This window comes from Podarcis tiliguerta, assembly GCF_965153285.1.
Source record: "Podarcis tiliguerta genome assembly, chromosome: 3".
NCBI lineage: Eukaryota > Metazoa > Chordata > Lepidosauria > Squamata > Lacertidae > Podarcis > Podarcis tiliguerta.
In genome coordinates, this window is record NC_139536.1 from 11418703 (window position 1) to 11438036 (window position 19334).

At 43.3% G+C, this 19334-nt stretch overlaps 2 protein-coding genes across 3 annotated transcripts in view; one reads left to right on the forward strand and one right to left on the reverse strand.

Annotated features, from left to right (window-relative positions):
• The window catches only part of CCDC88A (coiled-coil domain containing 88A), a 79213-nt gene extending 71085 nt beyond the window's left edge, over positions 1 to 8128 (forward strand). For both annotated transcript variants that reach the window (XM_083432418.1, XM_083432419.1), the window contains 2 exons: positions 2986 to 3087; positions 4243 to 8128. In XM_083432418.1, the coding sequence (XP_083288544.1) occupies positions 2986 to 3050 (65 nt within the window). In that variant the 3' untranslated portion in view covers positions 3051 to 3087; positions 4243 to 8128. The remainder of the gene's footprint in view (positions 1 to 2985; positions 3088 to 4242) is intronic.
• Positions 8129 to 9555: 1427 nt separating this feature from the next.
• On the reverse strand, positions 9556 to 12483 carry LOC310673961 (prolyl-tRNA synthetase associated domain-containing protein 1-like). Its single transcript, XM_083432822.1, has 2 exons — positions 12326 to 12483; positions 9556 to 10059 (listed from the first exon to the last, which is right to left on the reverse strand). Exons 1-2 carry the CDS (start codon positions 12422 to 12424, stop codon positions 9622 to 9624), a joined length of 537 nt encoding a protein of 178 aa, XP_083288948.1. The 5' UTR covers positions 12425 to 12483; the 3' UTR covers positions 9556 to 9621.
• Positions 12484 to 19334: the final 6851 nt, after the last annotated feature.

Sequence of the window (19334 nt, forward strand, 5' to 3'; positions counted from 1 at the left end):
TGATGCACAAAATGTTTTTTTAATTGGCTTGATGGTCCAAAATGCTGCTTTAGACATGTCCAAGGTCTTGGGTTGACAACTTTCTTTGAGAAAGTAGAATTCCATGCCATAGAACCCTTTAAAGAACCCTGATTTTATTTTATTTTTCCTTCTTTTTTGCCCTTCCCCAAGATGCTTCATTTTCTAAAATAGTAAGCAATACAATACAGCCTGTGGGTGAGGGAGCTTCTGGGCTCTCCATGTAGGGTGGGGAACAACTCCCATGTGAAATCCTGGAGAGCTGCTGCTAATCAATACAGGCAACAATGAGCTAGATGGATCTTGCTTTGTGCAAGACAGCTTCCTATATTGATTAACTATTCAAGAAATACAAGCTTAAATACATTTTGGACTACAGAACTACTTGAAAGTCTTGTGACCAGAACATGGTGCATCTAAACCAATTTTCATAGTTGCAATAAACCCTAATGGAACATGAGCTTGTTTGAAAGCCAAGAGTTATTGTGGGTTAAATTCCAAAATCGTTCAGTGAATAAGAATCCACAGGTCCTTCAGGTAAAAGCATAGGCTATTTTCAGCATGCTTTAAGCTTGGGCACAACTATTTGGAATTTCTTCTTCTTTGAACAGCAGGAACCCCCCCCCCCCCATGCCACATCATACAATCTATCTCTGAGAGTTCCCTCACCTTCAGTAGTGATTTGCCATGTGGTGTGGTGGACCGTTGTTCATGAAAATAAGCACGAAGCCCCTTTGCACGCAAAAAACTTAGTTTTATGGTTCTTTGGCTCTTCAATATCCATCTGTTTGTTTTTAGGAAAGTAGAAGTTATTATAATAAGTGAGATGTGTTTAAAACTTGCATTAGGAAAAATAAATTTCTGGGAAAATGAAAAATGCCTTTCCTAATTTTGATTGGCATCCTATTTAGAGACTGAAGATTGCTACTTTACTCCCAGGAGCAGCAAAATCAGAATGCTACAGGAAGAACTCACTTAGTTCTCAGCTATCTGGCCACCCCCAGGGACCAAAAGACTTGCGCTTTTTTTGTCCCCACCTTAAAAAGACAAGAGGAGCAAATAACTAAATTACACCTTTAAACTGCATTGTATTTTATGCAAGCTACTTTAATTCCACTTTGTCTTAATTATTTACATTTGTGATACATGAAGAATTCAGTGATGTTTGAGGAAGAGTCAGGGAAAAAAGTCCTTCACAGATATAACTTTTCTAAAAAAATCTTGTCACAACTGACAAAATGTCCTGTAAATGCTGGCTGATAACTTCTTGCTGCTTCTTTTGTGCTCTCTGTGCAGTCCCACATATAGGGTCTGTGCCAGTAAGTGCGAATTTACTACCAGTTAGGGCTAGCCGATAAATGTTTTGGTCAGAAACCAGCCCATTGCCCTGACGGTGTAGAATTCAAGGGGCTTGGCCCCTCTCCGGTTAGTACCTTCCTGACTGCTCCGCACTGGTATCTGTGAGAATTTGTTTTGCTTTTCCCCCCTGAGGAAAGTATGAACTAAACCTGCCTTCTGTTTTTTCTTTAATTCTATATTCAGCTCTTTTCTTCAGTGCTGTTCTTTCTGTCTTCAATTTTGCATTTGATGTGGTTTTGTTTATATGCCTCTATGGGTGCTTTGTTTATATGCCTCTATGGGACGCGGGTGGCGCTGTGGGTTAAAGCCTCAGCGCCTAGGACTTGCCGATCGAAAGGTCGGCGGTTCGAATCCCCGCGGCGGGGTGCACTCCCGTCGCTCAGTCCTAGCGCCTGCCAACCTAGCAGTTCGAAAGCACCCCCGGGTGCAAGTAGATAAATAGGGACCGCTTAATAGCGGGAAGGTAAACGGCGTTCCGTGTGCGGCTCTGGCTCGCCAGAGCAGCGATGTCACGCTGGCCACGTGACCTGGAAGTGTCTGCGGACAGCGCTGGCCCCCGGCCTCTTGAGTGAGATGGGCGCACAACCCTAGAGTCTGTCAAGACTGGCCCGTACGGGCAGGGGTACCTTTACCTTTACCTTATGGGTGCTTTCACTGCTTCCAAGCAGATGCTTATAGTGCAGAGGGCAACTTTTCTGATTTTTTGGGGTAGCAGTAGGTCATCCCCAACCCTTTAGTATTGGGCAAAACCTCTGCCTTGGCAAGGTTCCCTTGGTAGTACTCCACCAGGCAGGTGTGTCAAAATCACTCGTCCCAGCTCTGAGTAACATTGTGAGGACAGGCTATTTTGGCAACACAACCTGATGTCTTCAGTCCCAAAACCCACACAGACAATACGACACTGTTCTGTCCATAGTGTTACTGATGGTCAAGTCTGATCTTGCAGGCCAGGAAGCAGATACTGGCATTGTGCTTTCTCACCTAACTTAACTGTGACATCATTCTCTTTTTATAAGTGGACCTACTTTGTTTGATGGGACTTGCTTCCTAGTAGGTGTGTTTGGAATTGAATGAGTGACAAAGGAATTATATAGTTGATTCTGTACGTGGGTCTTTCAGTGCACTTTTTTTTTTAAATTGCATGAATTGACCCTAAGTCAGAGAATTAAATACAGGTCCAGCATCCCAAGAGAAGCATGAGACGCTTGATTAATTGTTCTGTGAATTGGGACAGTTGTTTTGCTTGCAAGGAAAGGCTTGCTTGCTTGAAGACTTACTTTTCTAAGCAAATACCTAATTTCAGATAATTTGATTTTGCATGTTCCATTTTATTGCATGCAAGGATGATTTGCTGCTTTGCAGACTTTATTGGTAGGATGCATAAATCAAATGCACATGTTTTGCTGCACAGTTCCATAAATGTTCTTGTTATTGCAGTCTATTAGACAGAATACAGTTGTAGAGACTCCAGATGTGTTCCTACCTTCCCTTTTTGTTCCTCTCCATTTTTGTGAACTTTTGGTCAGTCGTACCTAACAGTATATGTTGCAACATCCGGTGATTTCCTCCCCTGCTGAACAAGTAACACAAAATGCTTTTCTTCTGCAGATGTGGAAGCTAAACCAGAAAACAGAAATTCAAAAAGCAGGTCTAGGGAGCAACAAAGCTCCTAATTCTATTACCCCCACTACATGAGATGTGGGCCAAGTGGTGAGTTTTCTGCCCAACATGTAAATGAGATTGCTTTCATTTACAGAGGAGTAAAAAACTAACATTTATAAATGAAAACAAGTGCAATTTGCATTAACAGTTGTCAGTACCGCTTGCATTAAATGGCTCACTATCTTGCTTACTGTATTCAAGCTAAGCCAGCATGTGACACTTATTTATCTACCCAGGCAAGGAGTGTCCAGCCTTCTAAATCCACCTAGCTTTTGTCATATATGTCTCCAATAATAATTCACAGTGTATAGTAGCAAGTCACTATCCAAAAAATGACATTGCGTTGTTCATTTGGGGACTTCCTCTGAAGAGCCAGCTGTATTATACTGCTCATTTTTATACTGCTCATTTTCTCAAGCATATCCATTTTGAGGCTACAATAATACCCATTTTAGAATGTGATATATGATCAGAGCCATGCAGACGCTATAGAAACAGATTTTTTTTTTAATTACACCCAGAAACAGTTTAAGTTTTGTGGTTCTGGATTTTGTGAATTAAATAAATTAAGCGCAATGCTTCTTATTTTATTTAACTGTCATTTTTACTATTTTGCATGATTTATTTCAGTCATGTTGAGGGCACAGAAGTATCCCTGGCCTTTTGTGTACATTGGGAATGCTGTTCAGCCCCCACCCCTCCAGCTCCTGAAAAACTTGTTTTCAAGCATATCTTTGCAGTCCTAAGGACTTGAAACCCTCTCTTTAAAAAACAACCATGAATTATTATGAAACTTGAGTTCTACCCCAAGTAGCACCACTTGTGCTTTCTTCTCTGTCAATCACGGAGACTTCCAGCATATGCACAGCCCTGTATAGTATGCACGTACTGTAAGAGCATAGCTGAAGGAATTGAAAGGCTGCAATCCTATACACATTTACATGGGAGTAAGTCCTACTGAAAATAATGGGACTTGTTTCTGGGTAATCATGCATAGGCTTGCAGTTATAACAGTGGTGCCCAGATGCCATTATATAATATTTTACTCTTGGCATTCTGTCTCCCTTCTTCTTTATCATTGCTTAAACCATTTCTATTGTGTCCTCCTAGTTCTTGTAGTCACTTTACTTTTTTATATCTCTTCTATATCTTTTTAAGCTTTTCTTACGTTTACTTCTCTTTCTACTTTTCACTTGAACACAGAGAGAAAAGTGTCCTTCAGTATCTCAGTGTGAAGCCTTTATTACTGAAGTAACAAGGCATCCGGCTATAGGAATCATGTTGTGTTTTTAAAAATAGTTGAAGGTTTTTACAGGCCTACATGAATAGAACAATCAAGAAATATGCATCTTCTTTCCTTGAATCAAGGAGCTGTGCTGGTGTCTCCTGCTGAATTTTTTTAAAGAAGGAATTTATTGCACATTGCACTGTTAAGATCTACTGAATAAAGGACAGCTTTAACCTCTCTAACGACCAAGGGTTGTATGGCCTCAAGAATTGCTCCAGGAACTCAATTGCTTTTTTTCCTCTTCATTCCTTTATGAACCCCAGTCATCAACTGCTTACTGCTTCTGCTAATAATTAGCAATATTTAGTTCTGTAAATCTGAAAGGGGAGAAGGCTGTAGTATATTGTGGAATTTGTTGTAAATACAGGTACAAAAATGAACCCCTCAAGCTTATTTTATTGGTTTGCATAATTTGCATGATGTTGCTCTTTGTAAAATGAGACTGCTGGTTATTTTGGTGCAAATAGCAAGAAAAAATTGTTTAGGTACCTGAAAACTTAGCTAAACACCTTAATCCACACTCTACATGAATTTTTTTGTTCCATGCGTTTTCAAGGCAACAAGTTATTTTGCAAAACAATACAATTGGGGTGGGGTGGGGGCAGGGAAACGATGGAATTAATATTCCTGGAACTTTCTATGTCCAATAAAACAATCTCTGTTTTCAACAAATACAAATTTTTGAACAAAACTATCTTTAAGTTAAATATTTTGTATTTTTACTTGTGTTTTTTAATTTGTGATTTTGTTAGCTTATTATGGTTTAGGAGGAAGCTTTATGGGGGAAGACGAAGGTAAACAAGGTTCTGATAAGCATTTTGAAGCCATTCCTTTTATTAAGGCTCTTACTAATATTTCCACCTTTTTGTTCCTTATAATTGTATATGAATTAAGATTTATTAATGCTGTTGGTACTTTCAAAATATTTGTTGTATGCATTTGTCTTAAAACTCTTGCAAAGAGCACAGGAAAATAGATTTGGTTAATCCTGGGAAATGTACATGAAATTATCCTGGTTTATATTAAATTTCAAAGGTTTATTTTCTTACGAGTCACTAAATGTATTAATATTTCCATGACAATATATCGCATTTTAACCATTTAACCTCACTGGGTTCATTCAACCTTGCTAATATTTTTGTGCACATGGGCATCCTTAAATCTCATCACCACGCTTCATTTTTATCTCAGCCGAACTATTTGCAAGGAATTGTACTATATCTAAAAGCCCATTCCTTGCTAATCTGGGGCCCACCAGATGTTTTGGTCTACAACTCCTATCAGTCCCAGCCAACATGGCTGCTAGCTGGGTCTGCTTCATCTCAGGGTTGTGGGTTCAAGCCCCATGTTGGGCAAAAGTTTCCTGCTTTGCGGGGGGTTGGACTAGATGACCCTCGTAGTTCCTTCCAGCTCTACAATTCTATGATTCTACGGAGCGTTGTAATCCAAAACATCTGGAGGGTGCTATGTTTGTGAAGACCGACCTAGTAAACTCCTGTTGGGCTGGGACCGGAGCCCCCTATGTTAATATCAAACTTTTTTTTTTAAAGAAAGCATTTTGTACAGCGTTGCAAACGTTTATTACAGCCATCAGGCTTCTTGCAAATGATTACTAATGTTACTTGTAATGTAAGAATAGGTTCTGTTTCCCCCACTGGCAAATGAAACAGCAAGGTGCAAATGAAACACAGCAGGGGCCAGATAGGCAGTAGTAGCTCACCATGCCATTCCAATCCTGTCCTGAGAGCAGCAAACATTCAGAATTCCCCCCATGGCTGTGTCATGCATGTTCCTGAACAGCAAGCATGTAACTGGATGAAGCCACACACACACACACACACACACACACACACACACACTCTCTCCCCCAAGCGGGGCATCTAATGTCCAGGCTTTTTATTTTGTTCTGGGCGGTTTTAATCTTACGGTTTAATTTTGGTCCAGGCTGTGCATCTTTCAACCCTGGAGGGGGATGCATATTATAAATACTTGTAATAAATAATAATAAATTACAGGCAGCATACAGCTAGTGTGTATGGAGAGTCTCTTCAGCCTAAAAGTTGTATGTACTTCCTACCCTCTGCATGGGATGGTAGGATTGTGGCCATAATTGGTAATTTCTGAGTCCATGGCCTTTCAAATATTACCATGCATCCTTGACTATGATTTTGTCAGAATAAACATAAAATAAAATGAGTGAACAGTAAGCTCCCCTTGATTGTCATAAGGGGAAAACGGGAGAGGACGGTTACTAGGCATATGGAAATCACATAAAACACATCAGTAATTTTGTTCGGTAGCGGGTTGTGCCACCCTGTCTTGTGTCACCAGTCTCTTCCCCTCTGAAGATACGGGATCTTTTAAAAGGATGATTTTAATATCTGGGAACATTGATGCTTCTAAATGTGGGTGTACATGGAGATGGTGATTAGCTAGCTTTGTAGATCAGCTTGTTTTTTTATGAACTGATCCTAAGCTTCTGTTGCTTTGTTTATAGACTCTCAAGCTTTCGGGAACAATCGTGTGTTTTTCATGCATTTACCAACCCGCTGATTGACCATACCTATTTTCTTAAGATTTGCACCTTTTTGAGCTTTGCACTTGTTTCATATTCCTGTGTGCTTTGGCTTAATGATTTGTTTCACATGCACTCTACCTTTCTACAGGCAATTATATCAGCTAGAGACTGACTCTCATCTACCTGGAACTTCTCTTGTGCATGCAGGCCTCCCTTGAAGTCAAAGGGAGTTGCGCAAGAGCGTTGCTTTAGTTTCCCAACACTAGCACAGGCAAAGTCAACGCAAGATCATGCCTTTTATGATTTACCTGTTTTGGCAATAGGCTGGAGTTAGCACTATGTGTAAGGTTTTGTTGGTGGTTGTTTTTGTTTTTAATAGCATAATTCAAAGTTTTAAGACCGAAATACAATCTTCCCTTAACAAAACTTAATTCATTGATATTTTGCAGAGGAAGAGGCTCACGAGCTTGCAAACATTTTGCTTCTCTAGCTCTTTCTCAACAAGCCTAGTAATTTGTTTTGTATAAAGCCAGATGGTTTTCTGCTAACAGCTTAACAGAAAACAGTGCCTGGATTTTATGCAGGAGAACCAAAGCCCTGTATATTTTTAGCTTCCCTTCCCAGAGCACATTGAGGAGTATAACGTGGCTCCCTGATCTCTCTAGATTCCATCACTTAATGAATCGGAAAGAAAATTGAAATGGTCCTCCCACTTAATCTCAATTTTCATTGCCGTCTACCCCGTTTCTAAAAATAATTAACTTTTTAAAAAACTTTATAAAGTCTGTGACAGTGTCAGAAATTAATGTGTCACTTCGCCATCTGTTTAAATCCCAGCACCTTTAAAACTAAATGCAAGGGCTTTTTCACTGCACAAGACAATATCCAGCAGCTGGAAAGTGGAAGCTGGAAATGTGTTGTGATACAATGAAATGTTTTAATTTCCGCTCTGCTGCTGCAGTTGCCAAGGCTACAATCGCCTTTTCCAGAATGCATTGTTTCTTAAAATGTTTTGTGTTCTGAGAGACTGAGCAGCTCCAGCAATGGTGTGAACTGTTGTGTGTATGTGTGAGTGTGTGTGTGTGTGTAGCTCAAGCATTGTTAAGAATGGAACTGCCTTAAAAGGAGGGAGCACCTGGGTGCGACACAAACTGTTTAAACACTGTTTTACAGAAGCTGTTATTTAAAGCTGTAGTTTTCCTTTCTTATACCTATTAAGGAGTTTTGTAATGTTTGCCATTGTACACTACTTAATTATGTTATTAAAATTCCAAGCCAAATAACTCAACTTTCCTTCTCTCTTTATTTGTCTTTTTCAAAGATGCTTTTATTTGGTCCTTCCTAAGCATAGGGTTGGAACTAAAGTTGAATTAATAAGGACTCTGTATCTGGAAAATAATAAAATCATGTTTGTTGCTTATAGCCACCACCCATCGTACCTGAGCGGGAAACGATTAAGTCAAATGTGGTTGTATTTGGAATTGCGCAAATTGTACTGGTTGCCACAAAGGGTGGAGATTTTAAGTACGGAATCAGACATTCTAGATTTCAAACATGTGGCCTTACCACCGAATCACAGCCACTCACATAGACTGATGTGGCTGGAAATAACAATGGTCACATCCACACCATAAACTTGAAGTACTCCTTTACCACTTTAACAGCCATGGCTTACCTGTCCAAACTCTGCCTCCCAAGAATCCTGGGATCTGTGTTTAAGGCTTGTTAAGGGTGCTGGACACGGGTGGCGCTGTGGGTTAAAGCCTCAGTGCCTAGGGCTTGCTGATCGAAAGGTCGGCGGTTCGAATCCCCGCGGCGGGGTGCGCTCCCGCTGTTCGGTCCCAGCGCCTGCCAACCTAGCAGTTCGAAAGCACCCCTGGGTGCAAGTAGATAAATAGGGACCGCTTACTAGCGGGAAGGTAAACGGCGTTTCCGTGTGCTGCTCTGGCTCGCCAGAGCAGCGATGTCACGCTGGCCACGTGACCCGGAAGTGTCTTCGGACAGCGCTGGCCCTTGGCCTCTTTGAGTGAGATGGGCGCACAACCCTAGAGTCTGTCAAGACTGGCCCGTACGGGCAGGGGTACCTTTACCTTTAAGGGTGCTGGAAGTGAGAGCTGGACCATAAAGAAGGCTGATCGCCGAAGAATTGATGCTTTTGAATTATGGTGCTGGAGGAGACTCTTGAGAGTCCCATGGACTGCAAGAAGATCAAACCTATCCATTCTTCAGGTAATCAGCCCTGAGTGCTCCCTGGAAGGACAGATCGTGAAGCTGAGGCTCCAATACTTTGGCCACCTCATGAGAAGAGAAGACTCCCTGGAAAAGACCCTGATGTTGGGAAAGATTGAGAGCACAATGAGAAGGGGTTGACAGAGGACGAGATGGTTGGACAGTGTTCTTGAAGCTACAAACATGAGTCTGACCAAACTGCGGGAGGCTGTGGAAGACAGGAGTGCCTGGTGTGCTCTGGTGCATGGGGTCACGAAGAGTCAGACACTACTAAACAACAACAAAGGGTGCTGACAATTATAGCTTTGAGAGGGGTACACTACAGTTCACAAGATTCTTTGCGGGGGGGATAGCCATGACTATATAAGTGCGCTTTAAAAGTGTGGTGTGGATTATCATTACCAAATACATCATGAAACCGGTAGTAACTTCCCAACTAAAGATAAACTACTAAAATTTTGAAAAAACTAAACAAATAAAATTAACGGATCGCTAGCATCTTTAAATTTTCATGACATGATTTTACATATAAAATGGTGGTGTGAAGCTACTTGTCACTTTCATCAAAATGTACAATTGTAGGCTCATGTCCTGTGGACTTCAGGAATCTTAGAAAGTCATCTGGATGTAGTCCCATAGTTGCTGCATTTGTCATTGGGTGAAAATACAGCATGTCGTGGCCTCCTTCCAGAAAGCCAGAATCCAACACAAACTTCACATCTCCCTGGTCACAGAAAAGAGCTAGGGGCGTTGCACACCCCTGGCCAACTTTCAGCTTCTCAAGCATGGCCGCTTCGTCAGCAAAACGAAGATTCCCGCTTCCGACACCTAGTTTCTTTGCCAAGTCATTTAAATTGATTTGCCTGTCATGCAGGACCGTCACCAGCCAGAACCCTTTTTTCTTCTTATCTTTAAGGAAAAGGTTTTTGCTGTGTGCTCCTTTCAGATGCTGGACGTAAGGCATCATTTCTTCAACTGTGAACACCTAAAAGAGATCGTTGAAATAGTTTGGCTATTTTTTGCACAATCCATTGGCCGAGCTTTTCAAATTACACATAAGCCACAATTCACAGAATGACTCATGCGCAAACCCCAATGCAATGACTGCAAAAATCTTGCTCATTCCAACATAGTGCATACAGGAGAACTCCCAAGCGGAATGTTTCCACAGACTTCCTATACAGGACTGACTACAGTGGTACCTCTGGTTACAGACGCTTCAGGTTACAGACTCCGCTAACCCAGAAATAGTACCTCAGGTTAAGAACTTTGCTTCTGGATGAGAACAGAAATCGTGCGGCAGCGGGAGGCCCCATTATTTAAAGTGGTGTCTCAGGTTAAGAACAGTTTCAGGTTCAGAACAGACCTCTAGAACAAATTACCTTCTCAACCTGAGGTACCACTGTAGTTTAAATCCAGAAATATGCCTTCTGAGCCTGAGCTCGAGATCATTTTCAGCAAGGAGAAGGGACTATATCAGGATGCGTTCCATGTGGGTCACTGTCCAGCAACCCAGTCCAGTCACACCCAGGTTTATCCAAGTGATGGGGAGGGAGGGTGTGAAGAGCTCCAGAGCAATCGACCCGATTTCCCCTTACTTATATCAGTTTCATGTTAGAAGCTGCAACTAGTTCTAACTAACACTGTAGTTGCAATGTGGTCAATGTTCTCAAGTGGCTAGTAGGATTCCTCGTTTCTTGGACCCACGTTTGATAATGCACAAAAATTGCCTTGTTTTATTAACTCTTTATCTCAGATTATGGGGTTGCTTGCTTTTTTTCTCATGTGATGGCAAAGGTGTTATAAGGCAGTTTTCACATGAGTAAAAAACTTCCTATCACACTCCTATCTTCAACCTGCTTGGTCCTTGTGAGAACAGGATTGCCAGGTTAGATAGGCCATAGGCCTGATCCTGCAGGCTGTTACGATCTTAACTAATATTAAACACTAAACACTTGCCTGGGAGTAAACCCTATTGAACTCAGTGCAGTTTACTTTGGGGTAGAACATGCGTAGGATTGCATCAGTAAGTATAACATAATTAATTGCATTATTTCTCCCCTGCCAACAAAACACAAAATCATGTTTACCCTACTGAATTCCTAGCTTGTTCTTGTCAAAGGAATAAAATAATAATAATAATTGTTATGTACTGAGTTGAATAGGATCCAAACTGCAGCAGTCTGATTGGTCCTAGAACAATAGGATCCAAAAGGCAGCAGTCTGATTGGTCCTAGAACAATAGGATTCAGAATGCAGCAGTCTGATTGGTCCTAGAACAATGCAGCAGTATGATTGGTTGGCAGGAACCACCCAATCATGCTCCAGATAGAAGTGAATCCACAACCTGATTGGCTTACAGTAGAATTCCGGAATTAGCCAATCATGTGCAGCCCATTGTGTAAATAATGTATATAAAGCAGATACTTTGAGGGGACTTTCATTCATTCCTCCTCACCACTATGAGCTGAATAAAGAGCATGAAATCCACTCTCGACTCTGAGTATATTTCAATAATAATAATAATAGCAGCAGCTGTCACATTAGAAATTAAGCCCCTATGAGCATGTCCAGAGTGCCATTCTCTTTCCCAAGGCCATGACAACTTAGAGCTGTTTCTTTTATTGTTTGTCATTATAAGACTTGCTACCCTAATGTGTCTACACTGGTTTTATTGCTGTAAACTTGATATTGGAGAGTATTGTAAGAAAAACGCTCCGAGCAGGGCATCCACATCAGACTGTAGTCATAACCTACTGGATCTGGCCAAGACCCATCTGGTCCAGAATCCTGCTCTCTCAGTGGCCAACCAAATGTGGGAAACAACAGCACTCTCCCCGCCCTTGGTTTCCAAGGTTATTCAGAAGCATTTCTGCCTCTGATCTTGGAAGCAGGGCATAGGTATCCTGGTTAGCAGCCATGGTTAGCCGCCGCCTCCCTGGATTTCTCCAATTTCTTAACTCTATCCAGGTTGCTGGCCCTGCGGGACTGAGTTCTGCATAGTTAAAACTCTGCGTTGCGTGAAGTTGTTATTTCATCTGCCCTGGATCGTCCAACAGTCAGCTTGGTTGGGTGCCCACTCGTCCTATGAAACTTTATACCTTTTTTCTCCACGCCTCTCCTCCAAACACCCGCTTTGGCCAGGACGCATAAGCACCAGGGAGCTGCTAATCTGAGCCAGCCACGTGGCAACTGCTCTTCCCTGCCTCTTCCTCCTCCACGTGCGCCCGCGATCCGCGCACTCCCCTCACCTCGGGGTGCTCCACGGCCAGTGCTTGGATGCCCAGGCTGTGCAGGTGATCCTCTAGCGCCTTCCGAAGTGCCCCCTCGGCTTGCGGCTGCCCGGCCATGGCTGATCCTTCGCCCTCGCTTCGGGCCGTCAGCTGATCGAGCGACGCGCTGCGGGAGAGGAGGCGCCGCCTTTCCGCTTGGGCCAAGGAGGGGAACGTCTTCCGCCAGCCAGAAAGAAACGAGAGATCGCTTTCATTTCTGCGGCTCGCTTTTTCCTCCGCTTTGCAGCTGAAAGTGCGGGGTTCGATTTCCGAATCTACTCGCCTTTACTCGGCTGCAAATCCCCGCTAATTGCAGGGGTGTTCCTCTCCGGTAAACGCGCGTGGAATTGCAATCCGCAACTCGTTGGCTGCAGGCTTTTAAGCCCGATTGCTAGAGAGTAATCCTCATTGAGACCACTGAGTAACGTACATAGGGTTGTAGGTACAGCGGTACCTCGGGTTAAGTACTTAATTCGTTCCGGAGGTCCGTTCTTAACCTGAAATTGTTCTTAACCCGAAGCACCACTTTAGCTAATGGGGCCGCCGCGCCGCCGGAGCACGATTTTTGTTCTCATCCTGAAGCAAAGTTCTTAACCTGAAACGCTATTTCTGGGTTAGTGGAGTCTGTAACCTGAAGCGTATGTAACCTGAAGCGTATGTACCCCGAGGTACCACTGTACTTTATGTATATAGTATGTGGGGGAGATGAGGCTCCTCATCCTGGGAAGGTAGCCCATCTAGAAGGAAAACTCTGGTCCTAAACCTCTGCAGCCTTGCAGGATATACAGTGGTACCTCGGGTTACAGATGCTTCAGGTTATAGACGCTTCATGTTACAGACTCCGCTAACCCAGAAATAATACCTTGGGTTAAGAACTTTGCTTCAGGATGAGAACAGAAATCGCGAAGCGGCGGCGCAGCAGCAACAGGAGGCCCCATTAGCTAAAGTGGTGCTTCAGGTTAAGAACAGTTTCAGGTTAAGTCCGAACCTCTGGAACGATTTAAGTACTTAACCCGAGGTATCACTGTATTCTGGAGAAGAAAAGGCTAAAGAGTAAACCGCACACAAGTGGAGTCCGTAAAACGGTTGGACAGCGCTTTGTACGCTTCCCTCCAGCAACTCCTGCAGCCAAGCTGGTGCCAACCGCATTGTTCTGCTTTCCTTTGGACCACATGAGCGAGGCCAAGAGGGGGGCTTCCACAAACACTGCCCAGGTTTGTCCTCCCGGGAGGTCACTTCAGTGCTTCTGAGGCAGCGGTTTGACTTCACTCCCAGAGGCACATTCCATTGTCTCTGTAGAGAGATGGATGCCAACAAAATTCACAATTAACATGATCTATTCCTCAACTAGGTACGCGGGTGGCGCTGTGGGTTAATCTACAGAGCCTAGGACTTGCCGATCAGAAGGTTGGCGGTTCAAATCCCCGTGATGGGGTGAGCTTCCGTTGCTCAGTCCCTGCTCCTGCCAACCTAGCAGTTCGAAAACACGTCAAAGTGCAAATAGATAAATAGGTACCGCTTTGGCGGGAAGGTAAACGGTGTTTCCGTGCGCTGCTCTGGTTTGCCAGAAGCGGCTTAGTCATGCTGGCCACATGACCCGGAAGCTGTACGCTGGCTCCCTCGGCCAATAAAGCGAGATGAGCGCCGCAACCCCAGAGTCGGTCACGACTGAACCTAATGGTCAGGGGTCCCTTTACCTTTACCTATTCCTCAACTACAACTATTTGCGAACTCATAACGCACCTACTTTCAGCAGCCAGAAACACCATAGCCAGACACTGGAGAGACCTGTCAGGAGTAAGCATGGACCAATGGTACCAAATAGTATGAGAAACAGCCTTACTAGAAAAATTAACCAATAAACTGAAACTGACCCGGGGACAAACAGAAGAAGACGCCTTTACCCCGGTATGGCTCCGCTTTATCACATACACAGCCCAACAAGACAATGACAATAATCCACCAACAGCATACAAATCAATATGGCTAACCTGATCCAAAACACCCACTCACACACAAAAACAAAGACCACCACAGCCAACCACAAATGAACACCCAAGGCCAACCCCAACCTCTCTCACCACCAAAGAAACACAAATGAACAGCACGAGCAACGCTAACACAAAACCCTACCTACATTAAGCAAAATAGAAACATTGCCATCCGACCCCCCCATCTCCTCCCCTCCCCCCCCCAATGTCTCAACAAATGAAACTGATTTGTAAAAAGGTTACATGGAAAAAATACAAGAGACATTACACAACAAGAAAATCTATAATAATAATAATAATAATAATAATAATAATAATAAATACAACTATTTGGATCTAAACTGGTGCAATGCATGCTCCTTTGCTTACGAAGTGCTTTCCCTGCCTAAAACAAGAGCACAATCTAGGAGTAATTTCATATGCAAAAGTAATAGGAACATGGGAAGCGGCCTTCTCCCGAGTTAGACCATTTGTCCATCTAACTTAGTATTGTCTACACTGACTGGCAGCAGCTCTCCAGGGTTCCAGGGAAGGCTTCTCTTCCAGCCGTATCTGTAGAAGCCAGGGATTGTATCTGGGGCCTTCTGCTTGCAAAGAAAATGTGCCGCCACTGAGCCACGCTCCATCTCTTAATATTCATTAGATGCCTGCTTAAATTAATATGTAGTTTAGCACTATTGATTCAATGTAGTTTAATGAGAGAGAAGTACCCAGTGGATTGGGCCTTAAGCATTTTGAGATTCTCTTGGAATGCTGTGAGCTAGCCTTTCCTAGTCTATGCCAGGAGGGATTTGCTAAGCTGTTAAGAACAACAATCTGTTCTAATGCAAGACATTAACCGGAAAGTGAATAAATTAGCATTAATTCTGGGGGAAATGGATATTAAATTGAATGGCTTTAATTGTGCATTCACACTTATTTGGCAATAGGTGAACTGCAGAGTGTGAAATGCATTGCAATTCAACTGCTTAATGAAAACAGCTGCTCTTGGTGTGTTTTATTTAATAAACCAATTATCTAAACAATCTTGCCTGCAACTGAAGCGAGATGTAATATTAATCCTGTTAAAATGCTTCTGCCTAGTTACAAAATATGAGAGGGGTGGGACCCACAAGGTAATTTTTTTAAGCTGAGAAACAACTTCTGATATTGGTGATTAGATCAAGGTCTTCTGTGCCATGTCATGATTTTTAAAATAAAAGTGTTTGAGTTTCATGATAATCCACTTATTCCAGGGGTTGCCAAGTTTAGGTTTCACTGGCCAACGGTTGGGCAGTGTCTACAGAACAGGCGTAGTATCATCTGATAGAATTATAGAGTTGGAACATAGGAAGAGTCCTGCTGGATTAGGCCAGTGGCCCATCTAGTCCAGCGTCGTGTTCTCACAGTGGCGAACCAAATGCCTATGGTAAGCCTGCAAGCAGGACTTGTGGTTTCCAGCAGCTGATATTCAGAAGCATACAGCCTCTGATTGTAGAGGCAGAACATAGTCCTCATGGCTAGTAGCCACTGGTAGCCTTTACCTCCTTGAACTTGTCTAATCAACTAGAGTGGTACCTCGGGTTACATACGCTTCAGGTTACAGACTCCGCTAACCCAGAAATAGTACCTCGGGTTAAGAACTTTGCATCAGGATGAGAACAGAAATTGTGCTCTGGTGGCGTGGCGGCAGCAGGAGGCCCCATTAGCTAAAGTGGTGCTTCAGGTTAAGAACAGTTTCAGGTTAAGAACGGACCTCCGGAACAAATTAAGTACTTAACCCGAGGTACCACTGTACCTCAGTGGTAATCTGGCCTAAACCCCTGCTGATGCTAGAATCGTAATGATTTTCTAATGGTTGTGTAGAAAAGGAAATTCCAGTAATAAGTCATAATAATAATAATTTATTATTTATACCCCGCCCATCTGGCTGGGTTTCCCCAGCCACTCTGGGCAGCTTTCAACAAAACACTAAAATACAATAACCTATTAAACCTTAAAAGCTTCCCTAAACAGGGCTGTCTTCAGATGTCTTCTGAAAGTTTGGTAGTTATTTTTCTCTTTGACATCTGGTGGGAGGGCGTTCCACAGGGCGGGTGCCACTACCGAGAAGGCCCTCTGCCTGGTTTCCTAAGCTCAAAAAGCAGTTCCAGCAGTGTCAAGTAGAGCTCATCCTGCCCTTCCCTTCTGTTATACTGGGACATTTTACCTAATTGTATAGAATCACAGAATTGTAGAGTTGGAAGGGACCCCAAGGGTCTTCAAACAAAAACATCTTGGAGGTCCCGGGCCACAGGGAGGTTAGGCTGGCCTCAACCAGAGCCAGGGCTTTTTCGGCTGTGGCCCCGATCTGGTGGAACACTCTGTCACAAGAGACCAGGGCCCTGCAGAACTTGACATCTTTCTACAGGGCCTGCAAGACAGAGCTGTTCCACCAGGCCTTTGGCCAGGGCACAGTCTGACCCCCTCCTTCCTTCACAGAACTCTAGCCCAATGGTTGCTATTAATTTGATTTTGAATTTAGAATGCTGTGTTACTTTTATTGTTGTTAGCTGCTCTGAGCCCGGCCTCGGCTGGGGAGGGCGGGATATAAATAAATTATTATTATTATTATTATTATTATTATTATTATTATTATTATTATTATCTCGTAGTCCAAACCCCTGCAATGCCTGGAATCTCAGCTAAAGCATCCATGACAGATGTCCATCCAACCTGATTGGAAACCTCCAAGGAAGGAGAGTCCACGGCCTCCCAAGGGAGACTGTTCCACTGCCAAACAGCCCTTACTGTCAGAAAGTTTTTCCTGATATTAAGTTGGAATCTCCTTTGTAGCCAAGAACTTACTACCATCACAAAACCCATAGCACTAGGGTTTTATTGTATTTATTTACATCCCGCCTTTTTCATGGTTTGGGACACCAAGACAGTTCATGTTCATTAAAACAACACAGATAAAATACAGGACGCGGGTGGCGCTGTGGGTTAAACCACAGAGCCTAGGACTTGCTGATCAGAAGGTCGGCAGTTCGAATCCCAGCAACGGGGTGAGCTCCCGTGGCTCGGTCCCTGCTCCTGCCAACCTAGCAGTTTGAAAGCACGTCAAAGTGCAAGTCGATAAATAGGTACCGCTCCTGCGGGAAGGTAAATGGTGTTTCCGTGCGCTGCTCTGGTTTGCCAGAAGCGGCTTAGTCATGCTGGCCACATGACCCGGAAGCTGTATGCCGGCTCCCTCGGCCAGTAAAGCGAGATGAGCGCCGCAACCCCAGAGTCGGCCACAACTGGACCTAATGGTCAGGCGTCCCTTTATCTTTACCTTAAAAACTTATTAAAAACAATAGTTAAAAAGTAATTAAACTGTAGCAGAATTAAAACAACATGAAAACAGAGGAGAAAATAGTATAAGTTTCAAAGTGATTTTTCACTGTGGGTTTAGTAAAAAGAAAGGAGAAAATGGAAATATGGCAAGGTATGTTCTGATCAATCCCAGTCAATAATCTGGCCGCTCTGTATTTTGAACCCATTGAAGTTTCAGAGTCATCCCCCAAACCATCCCATGTACAATGCATTGTGAAATGCATGGCAGACTCTTTTGCCAAATGATTAGCAACAGGCCCAGGGAAGCATAAACCTGAACTTAGATATGTAAAACGTATCTTCAGAGTCTCTCAAGTCCTTTCCAAAGAAAACTCTATAGGATGCTGTTTGTCTGTTAAGGACAGCGCCTGTCAAAAGCACTTTCACTGACATGGCAGCAGTCAACATAGGTCTGCTGTGCTCACTGATTGCCTGTGTTTTCCTCTCACCGCCCCCCCAACCCCCCTCAGATTACAGATGGCTGGGCCTTTTCAATGAAATTCTTCCTGGCACACACATGACATCAGTCCCATAGATTAGAAGAAATTCTAGGCAGAAGCAGCCGTCCTTTTAAAAGCCTTTGAAAACCCTTAATCTTCTTCTGCCCTCCCCTCACATTAACAATGCAGAGAAACCCCAGGGATAATCCCAAATGACACTGTGCAAGCAAGTGCTCTTTAGCCTGAGGAGAAGAAGGCGGATTTTTTTATTGGGCCTGGGAGGAAGGAGCAGAGGATTGCTGCAAATTATAGTGCCTTGGCAGGAAAGAAAATTAGAGCTTAGGCTATTGGTGCAACCCTGTGCAAATTTACTCAAAAGTAAGCGCCACTGAATCCAAATAGGTGCAGCTGGTGTCTTGACAAATTTGCTGTGCTTGAATACTTCAGAAACTTTGTATGTTATAATGCATGTTAAACAATGTTTGAGCACCCCAAAAGAATGTGACTGACTACCCAAAGGAGAAAAAAGAAAAATGAATTAAACATGGGCTGTAAAATGGAGAATCAAAAGAGGAACTAAGTAATATTGTTTCAGTCTTCCAGTTTTGCTTAAGAAACAGCACACACGACCATAATCTGGGAGTGGGGGTGAGGTTCGTCTTTGTCACCGCAAATTTCTATATTACATCCATGCTTTTTATTGTTAAATTTGCAGCTGTTAACAATCTGCCCATCCTTGCAGCTGCTAAAAATTCCAATCGCTCGCCAGCATATGGAACAGGCAGAACTTCTGCCTAGTTTAACAGCACAAGTCTAGTATACATGTCTACTCAGAAGTTCGTCCCATTGAGGTAAGTACATGTAGGATTGCCAACTCAATTCTGCATAAACCAATAATGGAAAAACTCTCCTTTTGCTTAAAAACAAACACCATTTATCAAGGCTAGGGCAGACTAAAGCTGCAATACGCCACCGCAAATAAGGCTGCAAATCTTCTCCCTGCTTATTTGGATGCAAGTATCATTGAACAAAGCAAGGGATGTGGGTGGCGCTGTGGGTTAAACCACAGAGCCTAGGACTTGCCGATCAGAAGGTCGGCGGTTTGAATCCCTGCGACGGGGTGAGCTCCCATTGCTCGGTCCCTGCTCCTGCCAACCTAGCAGTTCGAAAGCACGTCAAAGTGCAAGTAGATAAATAGGTACCGCTCCAGTGGGAAGGTAA

Excerpts from the sequence above, each read along its gene's own strand:
- LOC310673961 (XM_083432822.1), bottom strand. The coding sequence starts at position 12,424 with ATGGCCGGGCAGCCGCAAGCCGAGGGGGCACTTCGGAAGGCGCTAGAG. Across the intron at positions 10,060-12,325 it reads TGGCCGTGGAGCACCCCGAG|GTGTTCACAGTTGAAGAAAT; the intron begins GTGAGGGGAGTG and ends GATCTCTTTTAG.